The following is a 26,950-nucleotide window of genomic DNA, read 5'->3' as shown; positions in this document are numbered from 1 at the left end:
ACTGCTGCTAAATCAATCTGAAGGGACCAGGCAGTTTCTCTGCAAACCATTCTTCCCACTTCACTCCCCTCCCCAGCATCCTACCACGTACCTACTGCATCTTCTCTGTATATAGCACATTTCCTTCTCCAGCAGTGCTAAAACCTTTCATTTTGAGGCTAGAATGCCTCAAATAAGCAGTAGCACTGCTGAAAAGCACCAAAGCACAGCAAAGTCTGTTTTCCTTTAGCCCTATCTTCTCCCAGTCCTTATATGCTCGCTTCTGATGAGTGAAACGGCTTTCCCCTGGGTGCCCTTTGGAAAATTGATTAACTCATTAACTCAGCTGCCTCTCACTATGCCCCCTGCACCTGTGGGAGATCAATGGATTAACTGCAGGCTTGCTGGGAGTAAATAGAGCCCCCGTGCTACACCTGATGCTCTCTGGACTCCTGTCAGTCCATGAAACTGGGGATGGTCACTGTTGTAACTGCTGGGATTCAGGGTTTAAAGAAACTCAGCCAATTCCCCAGCAATCTTTTAGTTAACATTATAGCCATAGAGATGTAATGCAGCAGAAAACCTGCACGCACACACAAAAACACAAATCCAAAAAGCAAGAAGAGACGAAGTTTATTGGGAGGAAAAAAAAAAACAAGCTGTGAAAGTGAGGGTCAATGACTGGCATTAGCATTACAAATTGACCCTTCTCAGGCATGGATATCATTCTATTTAAGAGGAAGTCTTGTTTGGACCCAAAATGTTTTTCTCGAGTGTTTTATGATCTTTCAGAAGTATTTTGTATTTGAGACACGCCATCTCTCCTGCTAAAAGATGCTTGGCATCTGCCTGGATAGTGCCAAGTCACACCCGGACACTTCCTCTCCACTTTACCAGTAACGTCAATCCTTGTCCAAAGGGGAACTGCTTTATCTAAGCACACAATTAGAGGCTCTGTACTCAGTTTTAAGCATCTCAGAAAGAGGAAGTACCGGCTCTGTAGCAATCAACGCTGTCAGTTGTCTGATAACAATTATCAGCCTATGAGTGCAAGAGGTTTGTGCTGCAGTTTCAGACACCAGAAGTGAGAGGTGTGCAGCCTGTGCATTCACTCAGAAAAAAATAGCTCAAAAAACCCCAGCAGAATATAAAACAGACCCTCAGGTTTGTCTGTTCATGAGAACAGAAGTGATTTATACTGTGCAATAAAATACCCATACACCAGAAGTTCATATAAATCCCACTTTTAATCATGGACAAATTTATTTTTCAAGTAAAATTAACAGCTTTAAATAAAATATAAATTAACAGTTCAGAGTACTCAAAACCAAAAAAGACACTGTGCATGTCTACTCTAGCAGAAACAAGCCTAGGCATATTCCAGTTCTCTTCACCTTACTGGAGTTTCAGGGCAATCTCTGAATGAAACAGAAATAAAAGATTAAAAAGGAGTGAGGTTTGCAACTACGGAGATATAGCTTCCTAGATAAAAGGGACAGATATTTGTGGTACCAGGTAACTGTCACAAATAAAACTGATTTAAGTAGTTCTGTGGAAGTACAGCATTGGATGCAATAGATTTTTCTTCTCCATCACCGTACTTATTCCACAATATAAAATGAGAAAAGCTGATCTAAGAAGTTTTCTAACTGCTTTCGAGAACTCTGCACTTCCTTTTCTTTGACTGAGGAGATCCAGAACTGAGAATTCTAGCAATATCAATCTTGGAATCTGGAAAAGAAAATAAAAATATAGCTCATTCATCCTAGCTAACAGCATTTCACAGTCTCACCCACAGGATGAGAACTCACACTCACTCTTACCACACATAGCTTAAGTTGCTTCCTCTCACTGGCATCGAGTTTTTACTCGCCCCATGACACACAAAAGTGCAATATTAAAAAAAATAAGTAATTTTTGGCAGATACTGTCTAATGAGACTAAGCCAAATTGAACCCCATTTTCTCGTATTTCCAAAGTCTAGCTGAATTCCACGCTCCGGCCAATCTTCTTCTTCAATGATTTAAAGGGACAAAAAGGAGAAACCCTGAGGCAAAAATGGCTTTTTGTGTAGGAAGTCCAATAAAAGCTCTCCATCACAGCATCTCATAAGGCTCCTGAGATCTTCTGTGGTGGGAGGCCTTCCTCGATCCATAGGGAAGTGGACGAGCTATTACGCAGCATTCGCCTGTGGATCCGTCTGAGCCTTAGCAGATAAAGCAGGATGGAGAGCAGCACGATCAGAAAACAGACAAAAAACAAATAGTGATTGTAAACAAAAGAGAAGCTCCTCCAGTGGGAGTGACTTCCACGGAAGTTTTCTTGCTGGATGTCTCTGAAAAGAATCGAAGAGAGAAGAGACATAAATTGCAGATCAAGCCTTGCCTCCAAAGTATCTTACTAAAGAAAACAGAACCCCTTTTAGTAAAATACACTTTATCAAGCATTACTTGAGCTACCTGAAATACATACTCAGGTTCTGTATAATGCACTAGAAACAGCCTCTTGTCTCCCCCTATCTGTCAGCTGCTTTGCTATCACTGTACCTTTCCTCACAAAAACTCTTCCCTTCCATCCAAAAACCATTTCCAGACATCTGAGAAAACAAGGGGTACCTTAGAGGTAAAAACCGTGTTCGGTAAAGAATGGCTCCCAACGTCCACTGCACCTCCTTATCGTACACCTGCAGGGCTGTTTTCAAACTGTTGTAGCTCACAGGAAAAGAGAAGCCACTGTGAAATACTTCATACATCCAGGCAGACTTAAAACACTGGTACCTACAAAAAAAGAGGGTCATCTAGTCAGGCATTTAATTTTCTGGCAGTTACAGAGTCCCAAAGGACTAGGGAGCACACTTAGACATGGGACTATCAGTAACTTTTGTGGCTGATGCAATATTTAAGGTTATATTCACACTTAGAGTGATTTCATTAAATGGACCATTTGGACATGACCACTCCCTGGCAACTCTGCCTGAACGAATTTGCTGTACAAACACAAATACTTACTTCAATCTGTGGAGATCAGCATGTGATGCATAAAGACCACGGTCAAAACGTTCCCGCAGGACAGACCACTTAGTGGCACAATAATCCTTAAAGAATGGAAAAAAAGAGATATAAACATTACTTCTGCCTTGAAAAGAGCAAAATGCCACTAGATAAGATGCTCTGTAAATACCAAAGGCTAGAAAACTCAAAAATAACAGTTTCCTTTGCATTGCTATTAAGTCTGACCACAAATTTCACGGTGTTTTGTGCAAAACCATTTTGACCCGTACTCTGCATTTGTGGTAAAATTAATATTCAGTAGGACTTAAATTGTTTAGTCATCCACTTGGAGACGAAGCCTGTTCTTAGGGCTCTGACAAAGCAGGTTATGTTCCTCTAGTTTACACTGTGGTATTACTGTCCCCAACTGGCTGATCCCTGTTAGGATTAACATCTGGAAAACTGGTACAGAATACATAAAACAAAAGAAAAAGGAATTTTAAGACATTCCTAAATAGAAGCAAGAGGTGGAAACAGCATGGACTCCTCCAGTATCAACAGTTCTTCTGGAACTGGACCACCCTGCCTCCTAGTGCTTTTACAGAATAGCTGTTTCAAACTAGAGTTTCTCTGAAGAATACTTTACCTTTGCAGCTTTAGTAAATTTAGCAGCATTGTAATCTCCTCCCATGCGCAACACATCCTCAGTGCAGTAATAGAACTCTGAGAAGCCGTAGAATTCACTGTTCTGAAAGTGCACGGCAGGCTGATAGACACCATTTAGAGATGTCTGGGTTTCGTTAGTCTTGTTCATGAATGGCTGAATAATTTCACGACACAGATTGAAGTCTCCTGTTCCCCGCAAATACATTGTCTGTCCGTTTTGATGGATCTCATCCTGAGCATCCAGGGGCAGGCAGGGATCTAAGTACGGTGCATCAGAAGTCATGCCAGTCTCTTTGCCCAGCAGTCTGGTAAAAAAACACAAACACAGTAACAACTGCAGCTTAGAAACACCAAACTCCAAATTACAACAGCATCAAAACAAAACAGCATCCTCATTTAAAGAAACTCCAGTGTTGCACATAGCACACCAGAAATTACGTTTTATATCGGGATACTTTACTAAATATATTTAAATCTGGAGTTACAGAAGCTGTATCTCCAAGGAATTGAAGCTAGTTACCTGTTCTTAAGTACTGTGCTGGTAAATAGGCTGTCTTCGTATCTCTGGCGTGCTGCATTCCCTCCGAAGCCAAGGAATGTTGCGACATAGACTCGATACACATGCTCCGTTTGATGAGCATCACATCCCAGGTTGAATTCTGCAAGCAAGTTTTTGGCAACTTCCTCCTGTAGGAGCAGAATCACTAAGATTAGGTATAAACAACATGAACCAGAACCTGATACGAGCTCTTTGAAAAACAAGACGCCCTTGATATCTTTAAACATCAATCCTTACACATCTATTTTGCTTTTTATAGGTCCACATTACCTTCGATTTGATAGGGAGTGCAAAGCATATTACTTATAGACAATTGCACTGGATGTTATTGATACTTAAAGAACTGCTACTACGGATACTGAAGTACCTTTTCCCATGGAAAAGGATGTGCTACAGCTAGGAAGCTCAAAGATACTACTTCTGACCAAGTTCCCACACTACTGATTTACGGTCTACCCAGCAGCGCTGTTCTTCATTTTTCAATGTGGAAGTTTTCAAGGTTTCCAGGAAATCTCTGTCAGTCACTCAGCTCTTTCCACATACCATACATCAGTCGCTTGCAGTAACTTCCCAAATATTTAGGGGATGTGTAGCAGAAGCACTTCATGTAGAACACACTTAGATAAGTAGAACAACATTGCAGGGTTTCCCACAGATGTTATAAATGAGAAACAGCAGTGAGACTGTAAGCACCACAGTCAGTTGTTGTCCATTCTTTGTTTAGGAACCCAAACAGATTCCCCATCGAGAATACCTACTTTGTATTGGTTCACACTCAGATAAAGCCATACAACAGTCATTATCAATTAGCTGCAACTCTTATTTCCAATTAATACTTGACCAGGGCAATCCACTCTGAATCTGAATGCTCACACTTCTAATAGTCCAAGCTATTTGATACACTCTACCTGTCTGAAAGGCAGTGTAGCTACTTAAACCTGTCATAATGAAAAACCATGATTTGGTTTAAAATACACATATATATAAAATATAGTACACATCTCATTACAACAGTGCACTGAGAGTCAAACCATGGGGTTCTTATGCTCTTCTGACTTTAGACAATTTCTCAGTGATGTTAATGGGTGGTTATCTAACTTCAAAAATTCAGAAGCTACCTTAGAACTCAGTATACTGCAATTAGAGCAAATTACATCCCCTTTAGGGCTTTCAGCAAAGAAATTTGCTTCCTTGAACAGATAACTTGTGCTGAGGATGTAAGTAGTATTTTAAACTGCACTGTTATCCTCACGCCCTGCTTCTTCGGTTTTTACCAACCCAACTTATAAAGGAAAAAAGACATATCTCACACAAGTTCTTATAAAAAAACAAACTTTTGGTCTCTAGAACAGTCTCCTAAGTGTAACACAGATTTCAAGTTGTATAAACACACATGCACACGCACACACAAAGAATGCAATTAAACTTAGAAGTAAGTGACAAAAACACAAATGAGTTGCTTAGCTGATGAAGGGCTCATATTTGCCATCTTCTCTTGCCTTTGTTTTGGATGTGATGTAATGAAGGAGAGGACTCAAACCAAAGAAAACAAAAGAACGAAAATGCATTAAAATAAACCAAAATGAAAAGAAGAAAGTTGCACAGATAATAACCTGCTGTGAAGAGGCAAAGCTTACAGTTTTAGGGACTTCGTATGCTATCTGAGTCGACACTCCGCCCATGTCAAGAATACCCACTGTCCTCTTACGGAAGATAGCCTCTTTGTTTTCGCTGCCTGGGACGTGCACCTCCACTATGGCTTCATCCTCTGGATAAAAAAAATGAAAAAAAAATCGAAAAAATACTGCTAGGATAGGTGTAAAGCAGCACTGCACTATTTGTAGTGTTTTTTATTTTGTAGCAATGCAGATCATTAACTTTCATGTACAAGTTAAACAAACATCAGCATCTGCACACGTCCAGTTCACTAAAATCTTTATCTAAAAACACACCATCAACAGTGAAAGCACAGCAATGCACTTAAATCCTTCAGAAGATCCAATTCACAGTTAAGATACTTACCATCATCTGTATGTTCAAATCTTCCAAGAACAAAGTTGATGCCAATCCACGCATACACTCCTACACGCATAAGAAAACATATTTGGACATTTCAGGAGTATCTTAAACAGAGGATTTTTTTTTTTTTTTGCATATGAGTTATTATATCACTGCTCATTATTTTCTATAATAAATTTATATAAACGTTAAACATTCCTGACACGTTATTCTGCTTCTTTTCTGTGTTAAGATTTGGACAAAAATCCCAATTCAATATATTACAGTTTGATGTCAAAATTTCATGAAAAGCACGTTAGCTTTTAAAATGATTTTAAGCCTCTAGCAAGTCAAGCACAATCAAACACTGCTCCTTTAGAAACCATTTTTCCCACTCCTCATCAAGAATGTTGTGCCTTATTCTGATACTCCCCCCCAAAGGGTGAGAAAATGGACTAAAATCCTTGCTAAGCACAGATGAGTTATTTTCACTGCTAATTAGAAAACATTTAGACAAGCTAGATCACAGCAGATGATTATCTCCACACTCCATCTGTTGCCACTGAGGAATAAGGTCTCACAACTGAATCAGAATTTTAAAAAGCCATAAATAAATAAAAAAATTATCCAAGTTGCACCCGGAAAGTAATAAATGTTTCAAAGATTAAAATTATTTTTCCAACATTAACCTACCTTCCTGCTTCCCTGAAATAACCTCTGCGTGCGAGTCCGAAAACAGAAAATCAAAATGCACAGGAATATCAGTGAGCAGATCTTCAAGTATTGCCTTCTGCTGGCTGCAAAATTACATTTTGAGCAGTTAAAAATAGCCAAAGACACCAAGCTCGCTATTCTAAACACTAAAAATAAGACAGCCAATAACCTTTCTGGAAGAATCCTCATTCCTGCAGTGCACAGAATATAAAGAGGAGTCTCTTTGTGTTTTGCACGGGGCACGTGTTCAGCAGCAAAGCTCAGAAGTGGAGAAATGTAATCACTGACCTTCTCAGGAGAGTTGGCAAACTCTGAAATACCTAGCGAAACAGATAAATTCGAAAGTGAAGCAACTCAAGCTTTGGGTATTTCCTGCCTGGGAAATCTTGCTAACCAACACACAGAGCAGAAACAAACAAACCAAAACCAAACCCATGAAATCAACTGCAGAAATAAGAAATGAATAATTAAGCTAACACTTAATCATCCTCTAAACATTAAACAAAAGGCTGTGCTGGCTACATTACCTATTCAAATAATTGGTTCAGATTGCTTTAGAGAAAGCAGATTACTTATTCACTAAATAAACAGGCCCGAGTTAACTGACAACTGTCTCAGTAAGCAGACAAACCTCTCCCTCATGCCTGTCCATGTCACGTTTCAAGCTCTAAAGATGAACAAAGCTGTCTGCATAGCAAACTTGAAGAAATCTGAAGGAGTGCCATGCTGACAACTTGCAAGTATCCTTTACCCAGACATTTTAAATATAGAGATTGAAAAAACAAAAGGTTGGACAGGCAGCTAGCTAGAAAAATCACTGCAAAATAATTTCTTTCCAGTACCTGGTTTAATTTTCATAACCACCGGTTTTCTGTTCTTGTCCCTCATCTGTTTTATGTCCAGCAGGTCATGGGGGTTACCGTTGTGTCTCGGCCAGCAGTACACAAAAATCCTAGAGCCGCTGCTGCCACAGTCCACAACGATTCCATAATTCAGGTTGGGGTTGTTTGTGTCTGTAGCTTCGGTGTCGGTTACCCGGGCAAGATATCTAGAAGAAAACTTGGCGTTACCACCTGGCAACCGAGTTCCATATGGAAGCTTCTCCCAGCATCAGACTCCAAACAGGACAACAGTTTCCATCACAGGAATCACAGCTTTCAGTAGCATGCTGAAGGAAAGTGACGTGCTACCCATAATAATTAAACTCCCAGAATAAATACCAAAAGCGACTTCCAGAAAAAAAATATCACTTAACATTCTTGCACCTGTAGTTCTCCTACCCTGCTACAAAAACTTTCAAGAAGTTATTAGAAAGCTGAATTGCTGATAAATTGAAAGAAATGTAGAAGGAAAATATCATTAACAAAACAAATTTTTACTCATTTTTCCCAATTTGTTTATTTTACTAACACTTTCTGCCAGTGCCTTGTTTTTCATGCCCAAACTACATTTTTTTCCTCTCTCCCAGAGTCTTTTCAGCTCTCACCTGTGGAATCTTTTGTCCCTGGAGGCCCGCCCGTACTTGTTGCGGATGACAACCAGCGAGTAGTACAGCAAGGAGACAGCGGCAGCCAGAATCCCAATCACCACGATCTGCCGCAACGTCGTGTTGAGCACGCGGGGACACCCCACGGGGGAGATACTGAAGTGCCAAGAGGCAGGAAGCAAACACGAGATGTTGATCCTAAAATTCAGAGAGGATAATCTGCCTTAAAGATGGACTTTGCTACCAAAAAGAGGTGTAGAGCATTCTGAAACGAGCCATATGCAAACATTTATCAGAGAGCTTCTGCCTTTGGTATGTTCTAGCTCATTTTTGCTCATGCTCTGACTTCAGTTTAGACTATTTCCACATTCCCACCTCTGAATTAATCATTAGCCGTGAATTCACAATCAGGTTCCCCATCCTTTGCTCAAACGACACCAGATTTGGACAGTTCCTTGAGGATCCTTACCTCCCCATCTCAGGCTATGAGCAGGACCAGCAGTCAGCGAGCAGCTGGCGTTCCAGCATCAGCCGGTCACCTCTGACTGACACGGCACAATCACTCTCAAAGCCATTGCGCTTCTGGGCCTGAAGTGAAGAACAGGAAGAGACAGGTGATTGTCTGGATATCGTGACAAACAGCACTGCAGGTTGAGGGAGAAGATCCCTCCATGAGGCCACACCAGGAGTGCTGAGCCCCGCTTTGAGCTCCCCAGGATAAGACACATCTGGATGAACTGCAGCAAGTCCAGCACAGGGCCACAAAGATAAATAAGGCACTGAAGCACTTCTCATACGAGGAAAGGCCAAAAAATGGGATTGTTTTCACTCTCCCCTACAAATATCTCCCTGAAGGATGTAAAGAAGCAGGAAGCACTTTCCTCAATGATACCCCCTGATGAGAGGCACCAACCCAAACACAATAAATTCCACCTGAACCTAGGGATATCCTTGCGTGAGGGCAGCTGGACATGGACACTGCCCATCCCTGCAGATAACATCTGTCTGGACACAGCTAGTGCCAGCCACCCCTACCTGCAGCTGGGCCGCCTCAGGCTCAGCTCAGGCAGCCGAGAGGAGCTCAGCACCCCCAACCCCTCAGCTACAAATCCTAAAACCATTAAATCTGGACAAACCCTCCAACACCACCTCGCCCACCACCCCCTGGGCACACAACCACCCCCTGGGCCCGGCCCCACAACCCCCCCCAAACCCCTCCCGGGGAGCCCCGGCCCAGCCTCGCCCCCTCCCCACTCGACCCCAACAGCACCCCCAGATACCGGGGCCTCCCCCCGGGGCTCAGCAGCCGCCGTTCCCCACCCGAAGCCCCTCCAGAGGCCGCCGTTGCCCCCCCCCCAGGGCCTAGGCCCGGCGCCATCCCCGCACCTCCGCGTTCGCCGCCTAGCAACGGGCCCCAGCGCCACTTCCGGGAGGCGCCGCCGGACGTGACGCAAGCACGCGCAGACGTGGCGCTGGGATGGAGGTGAGGATGGGAGGGAGGGATTGATGGGGGCGTGGCTTGAGGGAAAGGGGCGTGGCTTATAGAATGGGCGTGGCTGTAGCGAGGGGGCGCGGATGTAGCGAGGGGTGCCGCGGAGGGGGGCGTGGCCTCGGCGGTGGGGGCGTGGTCTCAACGCCGGGGGTGTGGTCTAGTTGCTTGGGGGCGTGTCCTCGGTTATGGGGGCGTGGCCTCGGCGGTGGCGGGAGCGCGGGCGGGCGCTAGGACCCAGCGGGGAGCCGCTCGCTAATTGCAATTACGGGGTTAATGACCGCGCCGCGCTGGGCAGGCGGGCACCAACGGCGTCCCCGGCATTGCACGCGTGGGAGCACGCGGATAGCTGCTTGGCCACGGCGAGGCACGCTGCTGTGGGGCCAGCTGCACCAAACCTGGATGGATTTATGGGGAAAAATTAAATAAATCTGACCCAATTTCACTCAATTTACCCCTCATAAAGTCCTGGGGTTGTTTCCCGAATCGTCACCACACCTACAGCTCGGTGGCAGTGCTCTCCTTCAGCTAAGGTGGCACCAGAGCATCGTCACCCCCCTCCAGAGCCCAGGGTGGGTAAAGAGATGGGAAGTGGGAATTCTTCCCCAATTCCTTTCTCCTCCAAAAAACAATTAATTTTGGCCACTGGTAGGTCGTGCTGGGTGCTGCCACCGAGTGGCAGCACGACTTGTGCTCCCTGATCCCTTGGGGAGTTCAAAAATGCGGCCAAAATGGGCTGGTGGCCCCAAAAATGCCATGGATAGGGTTGGGAGCTTTGGATCAGGGCAAAGCGTGATGCTGAAAAGTGGCTTCAGACACACGTCTGCCCCGGCCCCGGCTCGTCCTGGTGAACCCAAGCGAGCAAAACTCCCAAATCCCCGCCGGTGAGCACTGCGTGCCCAGGCAGAGGCCTGGAGGAGGTTGCATAAAGCAGGGCTGGGTTAAACGCCGCTTCTCCGGGGTGCTGGGCGATTTGGGGAGGTCAGGTTCACCCCACAAGGACCACGAAGCCCTCATTAGTCCGAAATAATTCGCCTTCTGAACACAGGAGCAGGATGAGCCCTAGCTATAAGAATAGCTTCACTCATTGGCCTTCTAAAATCCATTTATTCTGGAAGATTAATTTATTTTTCCCCCCAGAAAAACTTGATTTTGTCCCTGCAGTTCCCCAGCTCCTGCTCCTCCGCTTCTTCGCACTCCTTCTCCCATTGCACCTTGTTGCACCCCAGATTTTTGCTTCCACAGCGTGCACCCAGAGCAGCCCCAGGCTTTAAAAGCCTCGGTCGCACCGCAAGGAGACGACCCCGAGGTCCTCTTCCTCTTCCTGTGCTCACACAAAAGCCTTTCATCTTCGCCTCCCGAGCCACTTCTGGGAGTTCTCAAAAGCGTTTTGAGTTTTGCTTCCCCTTTCTGCACAGAGCCGACGGTGCCCGAGCTGTCCCCGGGGCGAGCCCATGCATCGGGGTTCTGCATCGGGGTTTTGTGGGATGGCTTTTGCATAGCAGCTTTTGTAGGGCAGGTTTTGCACGCTGGGTTTTGCACACTGGGTTTTGGGTACCAGGTTCTGCACACTGGGTTCTGCACACCACATTAAGCATGCTGAATTTTACACACCAATCTTGCATGATGAGTTTTTCACGTTAGGTTTGCACACTGGGTTTTGCACGCCAGATTAAGCATGCTGAGTTTGGCACGCCAGTTTTGCGAGCTGAGTTTTGCACACCAGGTTCTGCACACTGGGTTTTGGATACCAGGTTTTGCACTCCAGGTTTTGCACACTGGGTTTTGCACACCAGCTTCTACCAGCAAACAACCAGGGTGGATTTGGGGCTCTGCTTCCCACCAGGCCTCCCTGCAGTCGCTTTGCCACACGCCGAGAGCAAAGCCACTCACCTCCGGTGTGTATTTCCCCATTAGCTGAAGGGTTTTAATGAACTTACCCCAGAAGCACTGAAGACAAAACCCTGCCCATCCCTGCCTCCTGCCCACGGACACGCACGTGGCTTCATGGCTACAGAAACACCTTTCACTCGGTGCAAGCAGCTCTCCAAGACACCCAAAAACTGGAGTTTTTTAATGGGGTGGAAGCATTGCAACCCTGCTCCGTGGGTGTACACCCTCGTTAGCTCTGCAGGGTGTGCACAAGCTGAGCTTGACCTAAAAGCAACTCAGGACCCTTGGGAACGGCTTCATTGCAGCCGTTGCCCGATGCTGCCGTCATCTGCAGAGACAAAGGCACAAGCAGCAGCATGTCAGCGGCGGCGAAGGCTTTTGCAAAAAAAAAAAAAAATTAAAAAAAAAATCTATAAATGCCAGCGCTGCCATCAAGGCATGCAAAGAAAAAGCTGCTCCTCGTGCCGGTTTGCTGAGGGCAGAGCACGGCTTCTGCTTCTGCAGCAGCCTTTGGTCAGAGTTTGGCCTGGGCCGTACGGGATGTCCCCAAATATTGAAAGCACCAAGAGCGGCCGACATGACCGGAGATGCCAGAGCCTGCAGGCGGCACAAAATGGAGGCCCGGGAGGAATGTGCGAGCTGTTTTTGTGCATGCTAATTATTTCCAGATGCACGCTCTTTGCAGCGACGGGGAAAATATTAGCTGCTTATGAACGTATTTCGCGCCCTTCGCTCGTACCTGGGGAAAACAGCGCGGTGCACGCCCAGATGCACACCCAGAGCTCGTGGTGGGGGCATTTGCCATTTCAAATTGCGACCCCGGTGAGGTGTGTGCATTATCTGGCAGCAGCACGGCGCCCACCCTGCCCACACCCTCCCAAATATCAGCCCGCAGCGGCACCGGGGCCGGCAGATAGGGGGGCAGCATCTGTCCTGTCCCCACTGATCAGCCCCGAGCAGTCCTGCAGGAGCGGGGCTGAGGTGTCACCACTCCTCTTCTTGTATTTTTATGTATTTTTTTTAGGTTAAAACTCCCTATTGCAGAGCTCAGCCTGGTCTCCCAAGCTGGCTGCATTTTTATTTGCCCATTTGCAGAGCTCCCGTTTCATCCTTTTGGGTCTCGAGGTTGTCTACGGTGCAAAACCTAGCCCACAAAAATAAAAAGGCTCCGGCGAGGCGATGCAAGGAGCTGGTGGCAGAGCATCCACACTGCTTCGGGCTCATCCCTGGAACCACAAACCCCTCGGGATCTCATTTTCCTAGCAAACACCAGGGCTGTCCCCAAAACCAGTGACCCCAGTGGGATCCTGGCAGCCTCCCGTGCCCGCTGCCACCAGTAAATCCCGAAAGCACCGGTGTGGGGCTGCACCTTTCCCATTGTCTCCCCAGGGCTCCAAACCAGAAAGGCAAGTCGATGAAAAGCTTCTGTCCAGGAAGTAGCACAAAAAAAAGTGAGCTTAATTATACACATTCAGGATTGCCTCTCCCTGTTACCTTAATCCATTGAGCGAGGTAATGGTAAATTAGGTCAGATTAGGCGAGGGCTGAAACAAAACCCACGGGCCAAATTCCTCACATCCACACCTCCTTCACCTCCGAGGTTGCATAAATGGTTATGGGGCCGGATCTGCCCCTGCAGACTTTCCAGATTTCATTTTTTTCGGCCCAATTCTCCCTGACTTTGCCTTCACCAATGCCCCTTGCAGGCACCAACCTCGGTGCTGGTCCATATAAACCTGTCCTACACAAACCAGCTGAATCCCAGTGAGAAGAGACACCCCGTGCTGCCCAATGCAGGGATTTAGTGCCCAGGGTGGCTGATTTTGCCTTCCTAACCCACCAAGCAGCAGGGAATATCTTGTGCTGATGCTCGAATAAGTGGGTCAGCCCACTCCGGAGACACAACAATATTATTTGCTTATTTTTATGCCATTTGCCAATATAGAAATAAAGAGTAACCAGAGCACATTGTGCTCAAAGGTCTGAGAGAAAGGGATGACATGGAGGGTTTAGGTTTGGACCAGCACAAAACCTGGAGTTTTGACCTATTTTTTCCACCTAAGGACAAGTCTGGGGTGCAAATCCAAAGGGCTTTGTGCTGCTTAAGATCTATTTTTTGGCATTTAACCTTTCTAAGGAGGAGCAGGGGTAGGGATCGCATCGCTGCTGTGGCACCGTGTCCATGCCATGTGGGATGGGGAACTGGTAATTCCTGCACGAAAACCCAGCCTTTCACAGGGCAGGCATGTGGCATGCATGCCGCCAAAAAAAATAAAAGCCATTGGGATTTCTTGGTGTTGGATTTTTGCAAATGAGATTGAAAACCGTCACCCCGAATGAGGTAGGTTTGGTCGCATCCCTTTTCTATAGGGAACGATTTGCGCCACAGCGCTACAAGGTGCCTTTTCCTTTCCACAATTACGAGCCCAATTACCGTGTTGAACACCTGAATTAATAGCAGCATCCTGTAATGTGCTGCTGGAGGGCAGCTCACTGTGCGAGGAGCTTCCCCTGCCCACCCCGGGCACCTTTTGGGCAGCACCGAACCCTTGAGGCGCTGCTCGGCCGCTGGAGATTTGGCAAATGCAAAAAAAGAATACAAAACCAAACCAAAAAACCCACCAACAATCTGCCTGGATCTGGCAGATAACGCCCAATTTCAGGTTCCCAGAAGGTGCCCGCCCGTGAGCGGGACACTCCTGCCTTATCTCCATGGGTGCAGCTGGCGGGTCCTGTGCCTCCTGCCCCGATAAGCAAAACTGGGCGCTGCTGATGGGCTGGGGAGGGTCCACAGCTGTCCTGGGTAGGAGAGCAGGAAAGCAAGGAGCATTTCGCTCCGATGGCGGGTCATTTCTTCAAGAATCTGTCAGAAAATTCAATTAAAGCCATTTAAAAGCTGTCCCAGGGTGCAGAGGTTAGGGGCGAGACCTCGGACCTGTGGGTCTGAATCACCGATTAATTCGTGGTGCATTTCGCAGCGACTTGTTGGGGTAGGGATGAGCGTGCCCTGAGCAAGCCTGCGGTCAAACCCGGGCTTTTAGCAGCACAGGAGGCTTCACCCTCTCCTGATGGAATTTGGGGATGGGATCAAGCCAGCTGTGTCTAAAAGGGGGTCGCTACACGAGGCTGAGCTGCGTCAAAGGAAGGGTTTTGTAAATCAAGTTGAGTTCACGCTGTTTGTTGATGCTTGGTGACGTGTGACTTCTTTGCTGTGTCAGGCTGGAAATAGTGCAAAAAACAAATATCACAGAGCATGAGTAATTCTGTCCCTCCTGCACGAGCTCTGTGCATCTCTGCCTTGGCATCTTGGCTGCACCAGGTCTGTTGGCTTCGGGTTGTACAGGCAGGGCAGCAGAACAGGAGCAGAGATTCCTCGTGGCCACACCGCTTGAGGTTAAAATATAACCCTCTCCCACGTGGAAACAGCTCCATATTTCAGTCTGATTCATCCTATTTCTTATCAGGGAGCGAGACCTACGAGTGTAGGGGAAAGGGCTCATTATGGCGAGTGACACTGCAATTTCTCCACCCTTCTCTCCCCTGCCAAAGGCATTGGAAAGAGATTCGCTGTTGTTTATGGAAGAGGAAACCTCGATAAACGATGTGGAGCAATACTGGAAAGTGTTCCCTTTTGAGTTTTAGTTCAGCTGCTTCCTCATACGAGGCTGCGTTGCGAAAGGGAAGCTCCTGTGCTTTGATTTACGGCTGTGCTTCGTCCTGCAGACCGGGGTGATGCTCAGGGAGTGCCAGCTGCTGCAATTGCAGCCGGGCACGTGGCTCCCCGGCTCCAAAATGCCACCTCCGGGCTGCTGAACACCGTGTCACACCTTCTGCCAGCACCAACTCCCAGCTCTTCCTGCTCTTTGGGGCCCGTGGTGTTCTGCCGTGCTTCTCAAGGTTCAAACAGCAATAAATTGCTTGGCATTATCACGGCCCTTCATGCAAATGGTTAACCTTGGTTTCAGCGGGTGCGATGCGCCGTGACGCCACCTTCCCAGCAAGGTCAAATTCCAAAGGATCCCGAAAGGAGGGATCCCTTAAAGGCCAGGCTGTTGCTGCAGCCCAGCACCATGCAGGTTTTGCCTCACATCTGCACCTCAGGGCTCTAAAAACAGTCAGTTTGGGTCGGTTTGATGGAGGAAGCAGTAATTATGTGCAAGGTGGGAGATACAACGAGGGACAGTGCTCGCCGCAGACCCCACCTTCCCCAAAAACCTTTGCAGGGCAGCACACGATGCCCTCCTACACCATCCTATGAACTTTTCTCCCTATGCTGAGCCTCAGGACCAGGCGGGGTGTGGGCACCACATCCAGCTGCTTAGTTTAGGGGACATTTGGGGCTGCAGAGCACGCAGGCGCTGCTTATTTTAGGGGACATTTGGGGCTACAGGGGTACTGGACGTGGAGCGTGCATGTGCCAGAGACAAATTTCCATCTCATTGACATGAAAAATAACACCGTGCTGATGCCCAACTCCTGAAAAAAAATAAATAATAATAAAATAATAATAATAATAATAATAAAAAACCACTGATTTCCACCTCCTGCAAAAATAACGCCTGGCTGACGTCCCCTTCCCTCAAAAAATCCCCTCCCCGTGGCGTCCCGGCTGCGATTTTCCCAATTTTCCCCCTTTTTCCTCCCCATCCCAGCCCCTGCTCCGAACCCGGAGCCGCCACCACCACCGGCGCGCGCGGGCGCGCCGGCGCGCCCCTCCCGCAACAGCGCGCGGCCGCCCCGCCTTCCCCCTTAATCCCTCCCCCCTTTCCCCATTCGCCGCCCTCCTCGCCCCGCGCTCCGCGTCACCCAATAGGAATCAACCAGGCGGGGGAGGCGGCTCCCTATTGGCTGGCTCGGGGCGGGGCGAGGGCGCGGCTTTAAAGAGGGGGCGCGGGAGCGCGCGAGCCCGTGGCGCGCCGCCCCCCCCCCCCCCCTCCAGTCCCTCCCCTATCCCCGGCCCTGGGCGCATGGAGCTGGGCTGCGCCGTGGGGGGCTCCGCGGCGGCCCCCCCGGGGCCGGGCCCGGGCCCGGGCCCCCCGCCCGTAGCCGCTGCCGTGGGTCCGATGGAGGGGGAGGATTACGAGAGCCTGCCCAGCGGAGCCTCCCTCGGCACCCACATGTTGGCCGGGGCGGTGGCGGGCATCATGGAGCACAGCGTCATGTACCCGGTGGACTCGGTGAAGGTGGGTGGGGTGGGGGGGGAAGATTGGGGTGGGGGGGTGTATGGGGTTTGTTTGGGGTTGTAAGGGGGCGTACGGGGAGTGTTTGGGGGGTGTATGGGGTTGTAAGGGGAGGTATGGGGTTGTAAAGGGGCATATGGGGAGTGTATAGGGGGTGTATGGGGTTGTAAGGGGGTATATGGGGGGTGTATGGGGTTGTAAGGGGAGGTATGGGGTTGTAAAGGAATGTATGGGGGGGTATGGGGCTGTATTGGGGGGCTATGGGGTTGTAAGGGTGTGTATGGAGGGGTTATGGGGCTGTGTTAGGGGCTATGGGGTTGTAAGGGTGTGTATGGAGGGGTTATGGGGCCGTATCGGGGGGCTATGGGGTTGTAAGGGGATGTATGGGGGGCTATGTGGCTGTGTTAGGGGGTATGGGGTTGTAAGGGGATGTTTGGGGGGGCATGGGGCTGTATTGGGGGTTATGGGGTTGTAAGGAGCTGTATTAGGGAGTATGGGGCTGTTAGGGAACGTATGGAGACCATGGGGCTGTATAGGGGGGTGTGATGTTGTAAGGGTGTGTATGGGGTTGTAAAGTGGTGTATTGGGTGGTGTATGGGGTTGTAAGAGTTTGTATTAGAGGGCATGGGGGTGTATGGGGGTTTAAGGGGTTGCTTCGAGGGAGTTTAAAGGGCAGCGTGTGCATGGGGTTGCACAGGGTGTGGGAGTGCAAGGGGTTGTATGGGGGGTGCACGGGGTATAAGGGTACGAGGGGCTGCGTGGATAGAATATAAAGGGGGTGTTTTTGGGGTATGGGGGTGCAAGGGGTTGGTGAAGGGGGGTCACGGGTATGGGGTGCAAGGGGTTGCATGGGTGAAGTGTAAGGGGGGGCTGCTTGGGGTGTAGGTGTGCAAGGGGGGTACAAGGGGGCATGTATAGGGTATGGGGGTGCAACGGGGTGTGCACAGGGTATGGGGTAGCAAGGAGGGGTTGCAAAAGGGAAAAGTTTATTTGTTTGGGGTGCAGGATTGTGCCAGGCTGTGGGGAGGGGAAGCACGTAAGAGGCTTTTAGGGTGAGCGAGGGGCAAAGGTGTGTGTGGGGCCGCAGGCAAAGTCCTCCTGCCTGCACCCGGGGGGGCCCTGGAGCTCTGCTCCCCAGCTTTTTCCTCCCGTGCCTTCCCAATTTGGGGTTAATCCCAGCCAGGAGGGGGAATCCCGGTGGCACGGAGTCCCAGTGGCAGCCCCGGGTGTGCTGGGCTCATCGATCCTACAGAACTTGGGGGATTTATTGGGGTCCCCCCCCCTTGCAAAGGGTTTCAGGGAGGTGCAGAAGCTGCTGTTGGGGTGGCAGAGAGCAGCCAAATTTCCCTTTTTTTGCCGCACATCCCCATCCTGCTGCGGCAGGGGGTGTGAATCCTGTAGGGTTTGTGGGGTTGGAATATAGGGCTGAGGGTCAGTGACAGCCTGCACGAGCCCTGGGATGGGGCAGCCCCGCTGCTGCCCCCCCAGCACCTTCCAGATCCCAAAAGGGCACCTGTGGCAGGAGCTGCGCTTTCCTCATACGTGTGGCTGTCCCACTTGGTAGCAAAACCCCTTTTTTTTGGGGTTTTCCCCCAAAGCTGGCTCCTCGCAGTGACGCTGCCCGGCTGGGCGTCACGCCGTGCTCGGGAGGTCATTTCCTCTGCTGGGAAAGGGAGGGGGAAGAAAAAACGAAAGCGGTGCCCGGCTCCTGGGAGCTGGAGGTGTCCTATAGGGAAGCTGCCACCTGCGGTGAATTCCCATACAGCGAGCTGCCCCGTGGAGCTTAACGAACCGGGTGCTAATTAAGCTGTAAGCAGCAGCTCTCCCTCACTCCAGCACGGGAAATATTCCTCCAGCATCCTCCAGAAGGGAATCAAGCTGTCCTGCTCCTGGTGGTTATTAGGGTCGGCGAGCAGAGCAATGGGGCAGCTTCTCCCGGGGGCGTCCCGGTCACCCCCGTGGTGCTCCTTGGAGGAAATATTTTGGTCCCTGCAGGCTGCTTCCTCTCAAAGAGAAAGCGAAAACGCTGCGATTTGGGGAATTGCTTGTTTTGGCTGCTTGCACAATTCCCCAGCTCGAGGTCGGGGCCGTGACGCCTCTGTCCTATTAGGGGCGGCAGCGGTTTGCCCCGTGTGGTTTTTCTGCTCCGTGGGCATGTGGGATGCTTTGGGATCCCGTTCTCAGGGCTGCTGGTGGTGGCAGAGCTCCTGCAGCCCCCCCGGGACCCTCCTCATCCTCGGGGTGCAGGGGGACATGGGCTGTATGGTGGCTTTGTAGGGGCGAGAGGCCTCGTCCCGCTGGGGATAGGGCAGCCAGGGACGTTTGTCCGTCTGTAGGGACGGACGGACAGCTTGTGGGGAGGGATGTTACGAGGGTTAATCCGCCCTGGGCTGCCCGGCTCGTTTTGGGCCTTGCAACACCGGTCCTGAAAAGCCACAAATCTGAGGGCAAGGCAGAGCTGTGGTCCCGAGTTTTGGGGTCAGGACGCTCGCCTTGGTTTTGGGTTTGGTGGTGGGAGAGGCTCTGCACCCACAACGTGTGGCCACAGGAGCAGTTGTGCCTGTTTAGGGGACAGCGTGGGTGCTGCAAGCCTTTTGGGGTCACTCCATCAGCCTGGGTAGCCTCTCCTGGGGGTCCCCAGCCAGGCACCCCACTGCAAAACAGCCTCGCAAACCCCAAAAATGGGTTTTGGGGCCATTCCTTGAGCACACAGATGCTTGCTGTGGAAATCAGGTTGTAGGATGGCTGTAAGGCCACGTGCGTGGAGCTGGATGCCCCGAGCTCTGTGCGCATTGCTCGGCTTGTGGGGGAAATTTGGGGTGGTTGTAGGGGAAATTGGGGGCTGGTGGCTTCATGCACCAGGCTGGAGGCATCATCCTCCTGCACGCCTGGGTCCAGCAGGCGTTATTCCAAGCCTGTGCACCCCAAATCCACGCCTTTTAATCACATTTATTCCTGGAAAAACGGCATTTCCTCCTGGTCAGTGAGGGGGGGAAAAAAAAACTGGTGGTTTTTGGTAAAAATCTGGTGGTTTTGGTGTGTTGTGGGGAGTCTGGGGTATGTGTGTGCCCCACACGGATGCGCTGGGGGAGCAGCCAGGGAAGGAACGAGGTGCCTGAGCTAATTAGTGCAGCTGCCCGTCAAATTAGCGATGCTTGGCAGGAAAATGAGAAGCTGGAGAAGCGTTGGTGAAACACTTTTGGGTAGAAAACTGGCCGGGACCACGGCTTGTGTCAGCTGCTGGCCTTGGGAAGCTTCTGGGAAGGCATCTGAAAACTTCACGTATTGCTCAACGCTGTGCGAGGAGGGTGGCAGCACGTCGAAGGCAGCTGTGCAGCCTCTGCTGGCAAAGCTTGGGTGCTTTTGGGGTTGAAACGGGGAATGGGATCCGGCATGGAGCTTTCCTCCTTTGGGATTTTGTGCTTCGTGCCCCAGGTGAGGAGCTGAGCTGCTCGAGGAGCAGGGGATGGGAGATGGTGGGGACGGGAGCACGGAGGGTGATGCCCGCTGGGTTTTCTGTAGGATTTTGGGATCTGCATTTGGGAATGACATCCTCGGGGTGCTCCCTGAACCCGAAGCTGTCCCTTTTTGCTTTTATTTCGTGCGCCTGGGCTCCAACCAGGACTGCCCGGAGACGCTGGCGGCGGCGCTCTCCTGCCTTACGCAACGAGGATTTAACCCGAGGAGGTGGAGGAGAGTTTCTGGCTGGCGAACAACAGGGGCGGGAGCTCCTGGAGGAGCTTGCGGGCTTCAGATAAGTGGCAGAAAACCCGCGGAGCAAAAAATCATCCGCTGGCAGCCTCGGAAGGTGCAGCACCCTGTTTGCTCCGGCCACGATAAGCTTATCCCGGCTGGGGCAGAGCCCAGCCTGCTCCCAGCTCCTGGTGCTGCAGGATCTGTGTGTGCTGTGCTTTTTTTTTTTTTTTTGGTTGCTCCCGGGGCTTTTTGGCCCGTTTGTGTCCCGTGGAAGGTGTCAGGCTGCGGGTTTGGCTGCGGGGTTGGTGATGCAATGGGTGGCGTGGGTCGGGCGCGGCTACTGCTGGCTTCAGGAGCCCTCCAAAACGGGTCAGATAATGCAAGAAGCGTGGAAAAAAATGAGTATTTACGTGTTCCTGGGTGAAAGCAGCTGGATTTCCAGCAGGAGGGTGCTCAGGACCACGTGCCAGGAGGGTGCTTTGCTGCTCCGTGCAGTGTTTTTCCCCTGTTTTTCCCCCGTAACCCCAGCAGAGGAGGGGATGCTGCCACGTGCTTCGGTTTCCCCCGGCTCTGGCGGCTCCCTGGCAAGAAGCTGGGCTGAGATGGAGATGGTTTGTGGAGTCCGAGAGTGAAGCAACGCCTTCAAGTCGAAACCAGCAGCGCGCGGCCCCCGGCTGGATGCGGCCGGTGGGTGCTGCTGAGTCACGCTGACAGCAGGGCACGGCCCAATCCGCCTCAAATCCGCCCCAATTTCTGCACCCTTAGGGCTGGGAGGGTGCCAAAACCCAAGGAGCGGAGGGTCTCAGACCCCTGTGCATGCCAAGCAAAGGCTGAGAGCTGTAAATTTTTTTTTTTTAAGCATTTTTCAGGTTATTTTGGTGCCGTTGCTGCGTTTAAAGGCAGGCTGCTCTCTGCTTTTTGGGGTTATTTCCAGTGCTGTGGAGCAGGAAGCTTTGCTTTGTTGCTCCCCCCACGCCGAGGGAAGGTGGCCTTGGAGCTTTCCCCAAACACGGAGCTTGTTTTTGCTGCGGGCACCCACGGGGTGCACAGCGTGGGGTCCAACTGGGACCGTGCCGTGGGGCTGCAGCAGCGCTGGGCAATGCACGGGGCAGGGAAAAAGGCAACAGACAGGGGGATGCAAATCCTGTAGGGTGAAGCCTTGTAATGATGACTGAGCAATGCTTCAGGTCTGAAATTCAGCCAGCTGCTCAGCTGTGTCACTTAGCAAATGTAGTTGTTGTTTTATTTATTTATTTTTTATTTTTTTAGGATATTTGCTACAAGTGCAGTGATTTATTTGGATTAGCCCCGCTTATTTCTCTGCTCCTTAGTAGCTTGAATTAGGGCACTGGTTAAAGTCTGGAATTCAGCGCCGATCTCTTCCTTGGTCTCAGACCAGTGCCCGTGGAGGTTTTTGGTCACCGGCGTGCGCTGAGGAATCCAAGGTCCAAACCTGCCCCACTTGTATTGGTTTAATCTCCTCTGGAAGCCCAGCTGCGGTGTTGCCCCCTGGTTAATTGCTGAAGGGCTTTGATAAGCCCCAAGGGCCACATCCTGCTGCAGGAGCGTGGAGGAGGCACGGGAGAGCCCTGCTTTTTCTGGTGCTGAGCTGCTGCCAAGGAGCGGGCAGCAAAATCTTCTTGTGCTTTGCCTGCAAGGGTGGCACCGGGCTGGGGGCACTGCTACTGCTGGAAAGAAGCAAAATAAATGTGTTTTTTTAATTCTGGATGACGAGAGGATTGCATTCACTGCTGCAGCTTTCAATATTGATCGGGGAAGGGCTGCTCTTGTGTTAACCCCATGATTAAAGCAAGCCAGTTTTGTATTTCTGGCCTCAAACTTGGACCCCAAGGTGTTGCACTGCCAAACTGGTGGCTTCGGTGTAGTCTGTCTCCTGTAGAGCTGAAGCATGCTGACTTGTAGGGAATTAAAACTAATTTCAGGTGCCCATCAAGAAGTTGCTGATGCTGGGGCTGTAATTACAGCAAAGCCTTGACCTGCAGTGTGGAGCGGGCACGGATCCGTGGCTGCCCCCTTATCTCCTCCTCTTATCAGCCGTGCTCGTGCACTGGGCTGACCTTAGCAGGGTGCCTGGTGGCAGCACACCCTGGCATGTTATTAGGAAGCTGAGATCTGACCTCGGAAGGCATCCTATAAAGCCTGAACAGCCTTAGGATTGTGTCTGTGAAACCTCTCCCCTACCAGAGCGTTCATGATGGGCGCTCACTGCTGTGAGCATTTCTGGTAGAGGGATGCCACCAGCCTCCAGAAGCTTGAAGCTTCCTCAAGCAAGTAATTTTTTTATTATAATTAAGTGATGGGAATGAGTTTTAAAGTATATTTTTGGATGCCCTGAGCTTGGCTGTCTTCAAAACTTGGTGCAAAGCTCCCAGCCCAGGGTGCAGGGGACCCTAAAATGTGGGGATGATGTGCCCTAGGATGGCTCCGGGCTCTCTGTGGCAGGCTCCTAGGGGCAAATAATCCACAAGGGTCTTCTTGGCACCCAAATTTTTTAGCTTGCCCTTCTAGGAAACTCGTTTCCCAGTCGGCTGGGCTCACCCTGCTCGCTGGGTATCGAAAGCAGAGCGACTGCAGGAGGAACAAGCTGGGGCAGAGCCGGGAGTGTTGCAAGCAGGAGGCAATTAGAGCCCTAACTGCCTTTCTTCACCTCGGCTTTTGAACAATTGCCCTTAATTCCCTGGGCATAAACAGGAGCAGAGGTTACGCTTCCCTCCACGAGCAGGCTCCTTCTGGTGTTGCAATGGGATCGTGGGCTTCTTGGGGCTGATTTAGCAGGAGAAATGCAAATAAATGGTGCTTGGGCATGGGTGCACTGGGTGTTTTTGGGGGGTTCTGAAGCTTTGGTGGGGCTTGGGCTCCAGCTGAATAATTTATTAATTATTTACCCATCTAATGGTGCTGGATCTTGGGTCTTGAGCTTCAATCTGTGGTTTGGGGGTGCTGCATTGAGGGCAGGTAGCTGAAGCCTCTCCCCTGGCTGTGCTCTGTTGCAGACGAGGATGCAGAGCCTGCAGCCGGACCCCAAAGCCCAGTACAGGAGTGTGTACGAAGCCCTGAAGAAGATTGTCCTGACCGAAGGCTTCTGGAGGCCTTTACGTGGCATCAACGTCACCATGCTGGGGGCTGGCCCTGCCCACGCCATGTACTTCGCCTGCTACGAAAAAATTAAGAAGAGTCTCAGCGACACCATCCAGCATGGAGGAAACAGCCACTTGGCCAATGGTATTTTATTTTATTTTTCATTTTTTTGCACAAAAGCAGCTTGCAGTGTGCAGCTTTTCCCTTCGTTGCCTTGCACATGGAGCTGCCAGCCCTCACTGCTCTGTTCCTGAGAGCACCCTGCTCTCCTGCCAGCCCTGTGGGTCCCCAGCAGGAGGGTGCAGGATTTTATAAATATAAAATTGCAGTATTTATAAATAAATAATAAATAAATTCAGGTCAAGGCATCAAGCTGTAACAGCAGGCACCCTGTAACGGGGCAGCTGGGCTTGCAGGAGGTTGTGCAGGGGACTTTATGGGGCATGGCACGCACTTGATTTGACTCAACCAACTCAGTTAAGGGCACGATGTCCTTCTGGCTTGCTGCTTTCTGCTCGTATTGTGCTTTTTCTGTCTGCCTTTCAAGTAGCTACAGGCTTTCGGGACCAGCTGGGAAGCGAAAGCACTGTGAAAAATGACCGAAAGTCATTTGGGCAACAGAATCTGCGATGGAAACTTACATCAAAGGGGCAGGTGTGGCTCCAGGCCTCTCCTCGAGCCAAGTGCAGAGTCATTAATGGATGGATGGAGGCTTGCAGAATCCGTGCAATTAGCGTTTAAAGCCCAGACTGCGTAAACGGATGAAAAATGCCTAATTATAGATGCACTGAGCCAGTTCTAAGTGTTGCTCACTTCTCGGTCTAGTGCAAGCTGAGTTAAGCCGGTGGCGTCTTGCGTAGGCAAAGCCGTGTGAATTGTTGGAGGGAGCAGCAAACGGGGTGCTGCCGGGGCTGGCTTGCAGATCCTGCCCTCTGTCGAGCCGCACTGGCTGGGTTTTTCCATACTGGAAACCAGTTGTGTTACTGGGTGCTCCCATGGGCTTGCTGCTGAGCTCTGCAGGCCTCCAGATCTCCTCTGAAGGACGCTTTTGTGTCTTGCAGGTATAGCTGGGAGCGTGGCCACCTTGCTGCATGATGCAGTGATGAATCCAGCTGAAGGTAAGGCCCTTGTTGTGCCCTGTTAGCCCAGCACAGTGCTGGGGATGCTCCGTGCCAGCTCAGCACCGTGAGCCCTTTGTGTTGGTGACGCTGCTCCCTTCCTGAATGAGATCAGAAGGGCCAGCACTAAGGGAGAAATCCTTTCTGGCTCTTTTCCCTCATTTTCTGGGGCCTTGTGCGGTGTCTGCATGATATTTCATGGCTCTACAAGAAAACTGGTGTCACCTTTATGGTGTCACCCTTGTGCCTGCTCCAGCTCGGTCTGTAGAGCAGAGGCGGTCAGTGCCAGCAGCAGCTTGAGTCACGATGCCCTCACGGCTCTGCCAGTAAATCTTTGCTGAAGTGGTTGTGGTTTTTCTGAAGCTCTGGACTACCAAACCAAAGCAGAGCTCGGTCAGGTTGTCAGACAGGTAGAGCAGCCGGTAGGGCCGGTGCGTGGCCTTTCTGGTGGGAGAGGTCTGGTGCAGGAGGGCTAACATTAAAATGCACCTAAAATGGAGACAGTGAGCTGGACTGCTATTGAGTATTAACCTCTTCAGCTTCTGAGCTAGACCAAAAGCAGTTTTTTTTAGGAAAAAAAAACTGTCTTTAATATTAAAAATCCCTTTAATCAGGATAAATAACCTGTTGCTTCAGCTGAGGTTGTTCCACCTGAGCATGTTGGGCATGCTGAGGTCCCTGCCACTCCAGGGTGACATCCAGTCATTAAGCCACCTTGGTGGTTTGGTGTGCCTGATGGTTCCATGCACAAGCTCTGCATCCCCTCAGCTGCACCTGGGGGTCCTCGTGCATGTGTCCTAATCCCGTTCTAGCTTGATTTAATGATGCTTGAGGGGTGCCTTGACCCATGGAACTGGAGAGGTGTCAATCCAGGGCTGAGCTGACTGTGTCCCCTGTTGAGTTTCCTTAGGGATATCAGGGGAAGGGGGGGGGGATTTTTGGATCCTTTTGATAAAATTTTGGTAAGTGTGGCATTTTGCTGCAGAAATGCCAGTTCTGTGTCACAACCCTTCAAACTAAGAAGTCAAACTTGGAAGGGGAGGCTGGGTCTACATGGCTGGGGCTCGGAGCAGGGCCTAGGCCGGGTGCCGCAATATCCAAGCAGCACATTCCTCGGCTAATAAACCTTCATCTCCTTCCCTCCATCCTGCCTGGTGCTGCCTGCCATGCCTCCCCTTGTGGTGGTCGTCCCGGAGCAGTGGTGAAGCAGCGGATGCAGATGTTCAACTCCCCCTACAAGTCCGTCCTGCAGTGCGTGAGGACAGTGCGGCGCACCGAGGGCTTGGGCGCCTTCTACCGCAGCTACACCACGCAGCTCACCATGAACGTCCCCTTCCAGGCCATTCACTTCATCACCTACGAGTTCATGCAGGAGCAGGTGAACCCCCGCAGGGAGTACAACCCCTTGTCCCACGTCTTCGCCGGTGGCGTCGCGGGGGCCGTGGCCGCCGCTGCCACCACCCCTCTGGATGTCTGCAAGACTTTGCTCAACACTCAAGAGAACACGGCCCTGAGCTCGCTGAACATCAGCGGGCACCTCTCGGGCATGGTGAACGCCTTCAGGACTGTCTACAAGCTGGGGGGCATCGCGGGGTATTTCCGAGGGGTGCAGGCGCGCGTCATCTACCAGATCCCATCGACGGCCATCGCCTGGTCGGTGTATGAGTTCTTCAAGTACTTCCTCACCAAGCACAAGCTGGAGAAAAGGACATCCTTTTGAAGGAAGGACACGGAGTGAATTCAAGGCTCGGTGTCCCTTCTGTGCGTGCGGGCCACCGGCGCCGGGTCCCTGCTAAAAACAGGCTGGGGTCCTGGTGGGGGCACAGCTGATGTCTGCTTTCCCCCTCCCTGGGGGGAAGGAGGGCTCAAAATGCTCCTCAGCCACCCGTTCCCCTCGTCGCTTAAAGGATGAAATAGTTTATAAAGACTTATAATAATATATATATTTAATAACTTTATTTTGGAGAAGCAAAATCGTTAACTGGTATTTTTTTTCCCTGGATAAGTTTGAAGATGTAGTTTACTCCTCACCAGAAGGCCTAGGTTATGAAACCTAGGCTTTTTTTTTTTTTTTTACGGTGAA

At 50.4% G+C, this 26,950-nt stretch overlaps 2 protein-coding genes across 3 annotated transcripts; one reads left to right on the top strand and one right to left on the bottom strand.

The window, feature by feature from the left end:
- Positions 1-1,207: 1,207 nt before the first annotated feature.
- ENTPD4 (ectonucleoside triphosphate diphosphohydrolase 4) lies at positions 1,208-9,826 on the bottom strand. Of its 2 annotated transcripts, none has more exons than XM_032204191.1 (13): positions 9,779-9,826; positions 8,862-8,980; positions 8,393-8,590; positions 7,749-7,954; positions 7,076-7,226; positions 6,886-6,989; positions 6,217-6,276; positions 5,808-5,962; positions 4,156-4,322; positions 3,616-3,940; positions 2,988-3,073; positions 2,595-2,756; positions 1,208-2,314 (listed from the first exon to the last, which is right to left on the bottom strand). In XM_032204191.1, the coding sequence occupies exons 2-13, from the start codon at positions 8,867-8,869 to the stop codon at positions 2,086-2,088; spliced, it is 1,851 nt and encodes a 616-aa protein (XP_032060082.1). In that variant the 5' UTR covers positions 8,870-8,980; positions 9,779-9,826; the 3' UTR covers positions 1,208-2,085. The 2 variants fall into 2 exon arrangements, with proteins under 2 accessions (XP_032060082.1, XP_032060083.1); XM_032204192.1 differs by having other exon boundaries at positions 5,832-5,962.
- Positions 9,827-16,741: 6,915 nt separating this feature from the next.
- SLC25A37 (solute carrier family 25 member 37) lies at positions 16,742-26,895 on the top strand. Its single transcript, XM_032204161.1, has 4 exons — positions 16,742-16,957; positions 23,665-23,893; positions 24,811-24,867; positions 26,067-26,895. The coding sequence occupies exons 1-4, from the start codon at positions 16,742-16,744 to the stop codon at positions 26,585-26,587; spliced, it is 1,023 nt and encodes a 340-aa protein (XP_032060052.1). The 3' UTR covers positions 26,588-26,895.
- The last annotated feature ends 55 nt before the right edge of the window (positions 26,896-26,950 follow it).

The sequence above is a fragment of the Aythya fuligula genome, chromosome 27 (genome assembly GCF_009819795.1).
Source record: "Aythya fuligula isolate bAytFul2 chromosome 27, bAytFul2.pri, whole genome shotgun sequence".
Classification (NCBI taxonomy): domain Eukaryota; kingdom Metazoa; phylum Chordata; class Aves; order Anseriformes; family Anatidae; genus Aythya; species Aythya fuligula.
Note: the sequence above shows the minus strand (reverse complement) of the source record. Positions and strands in the feature narration are given on the sequence as shown.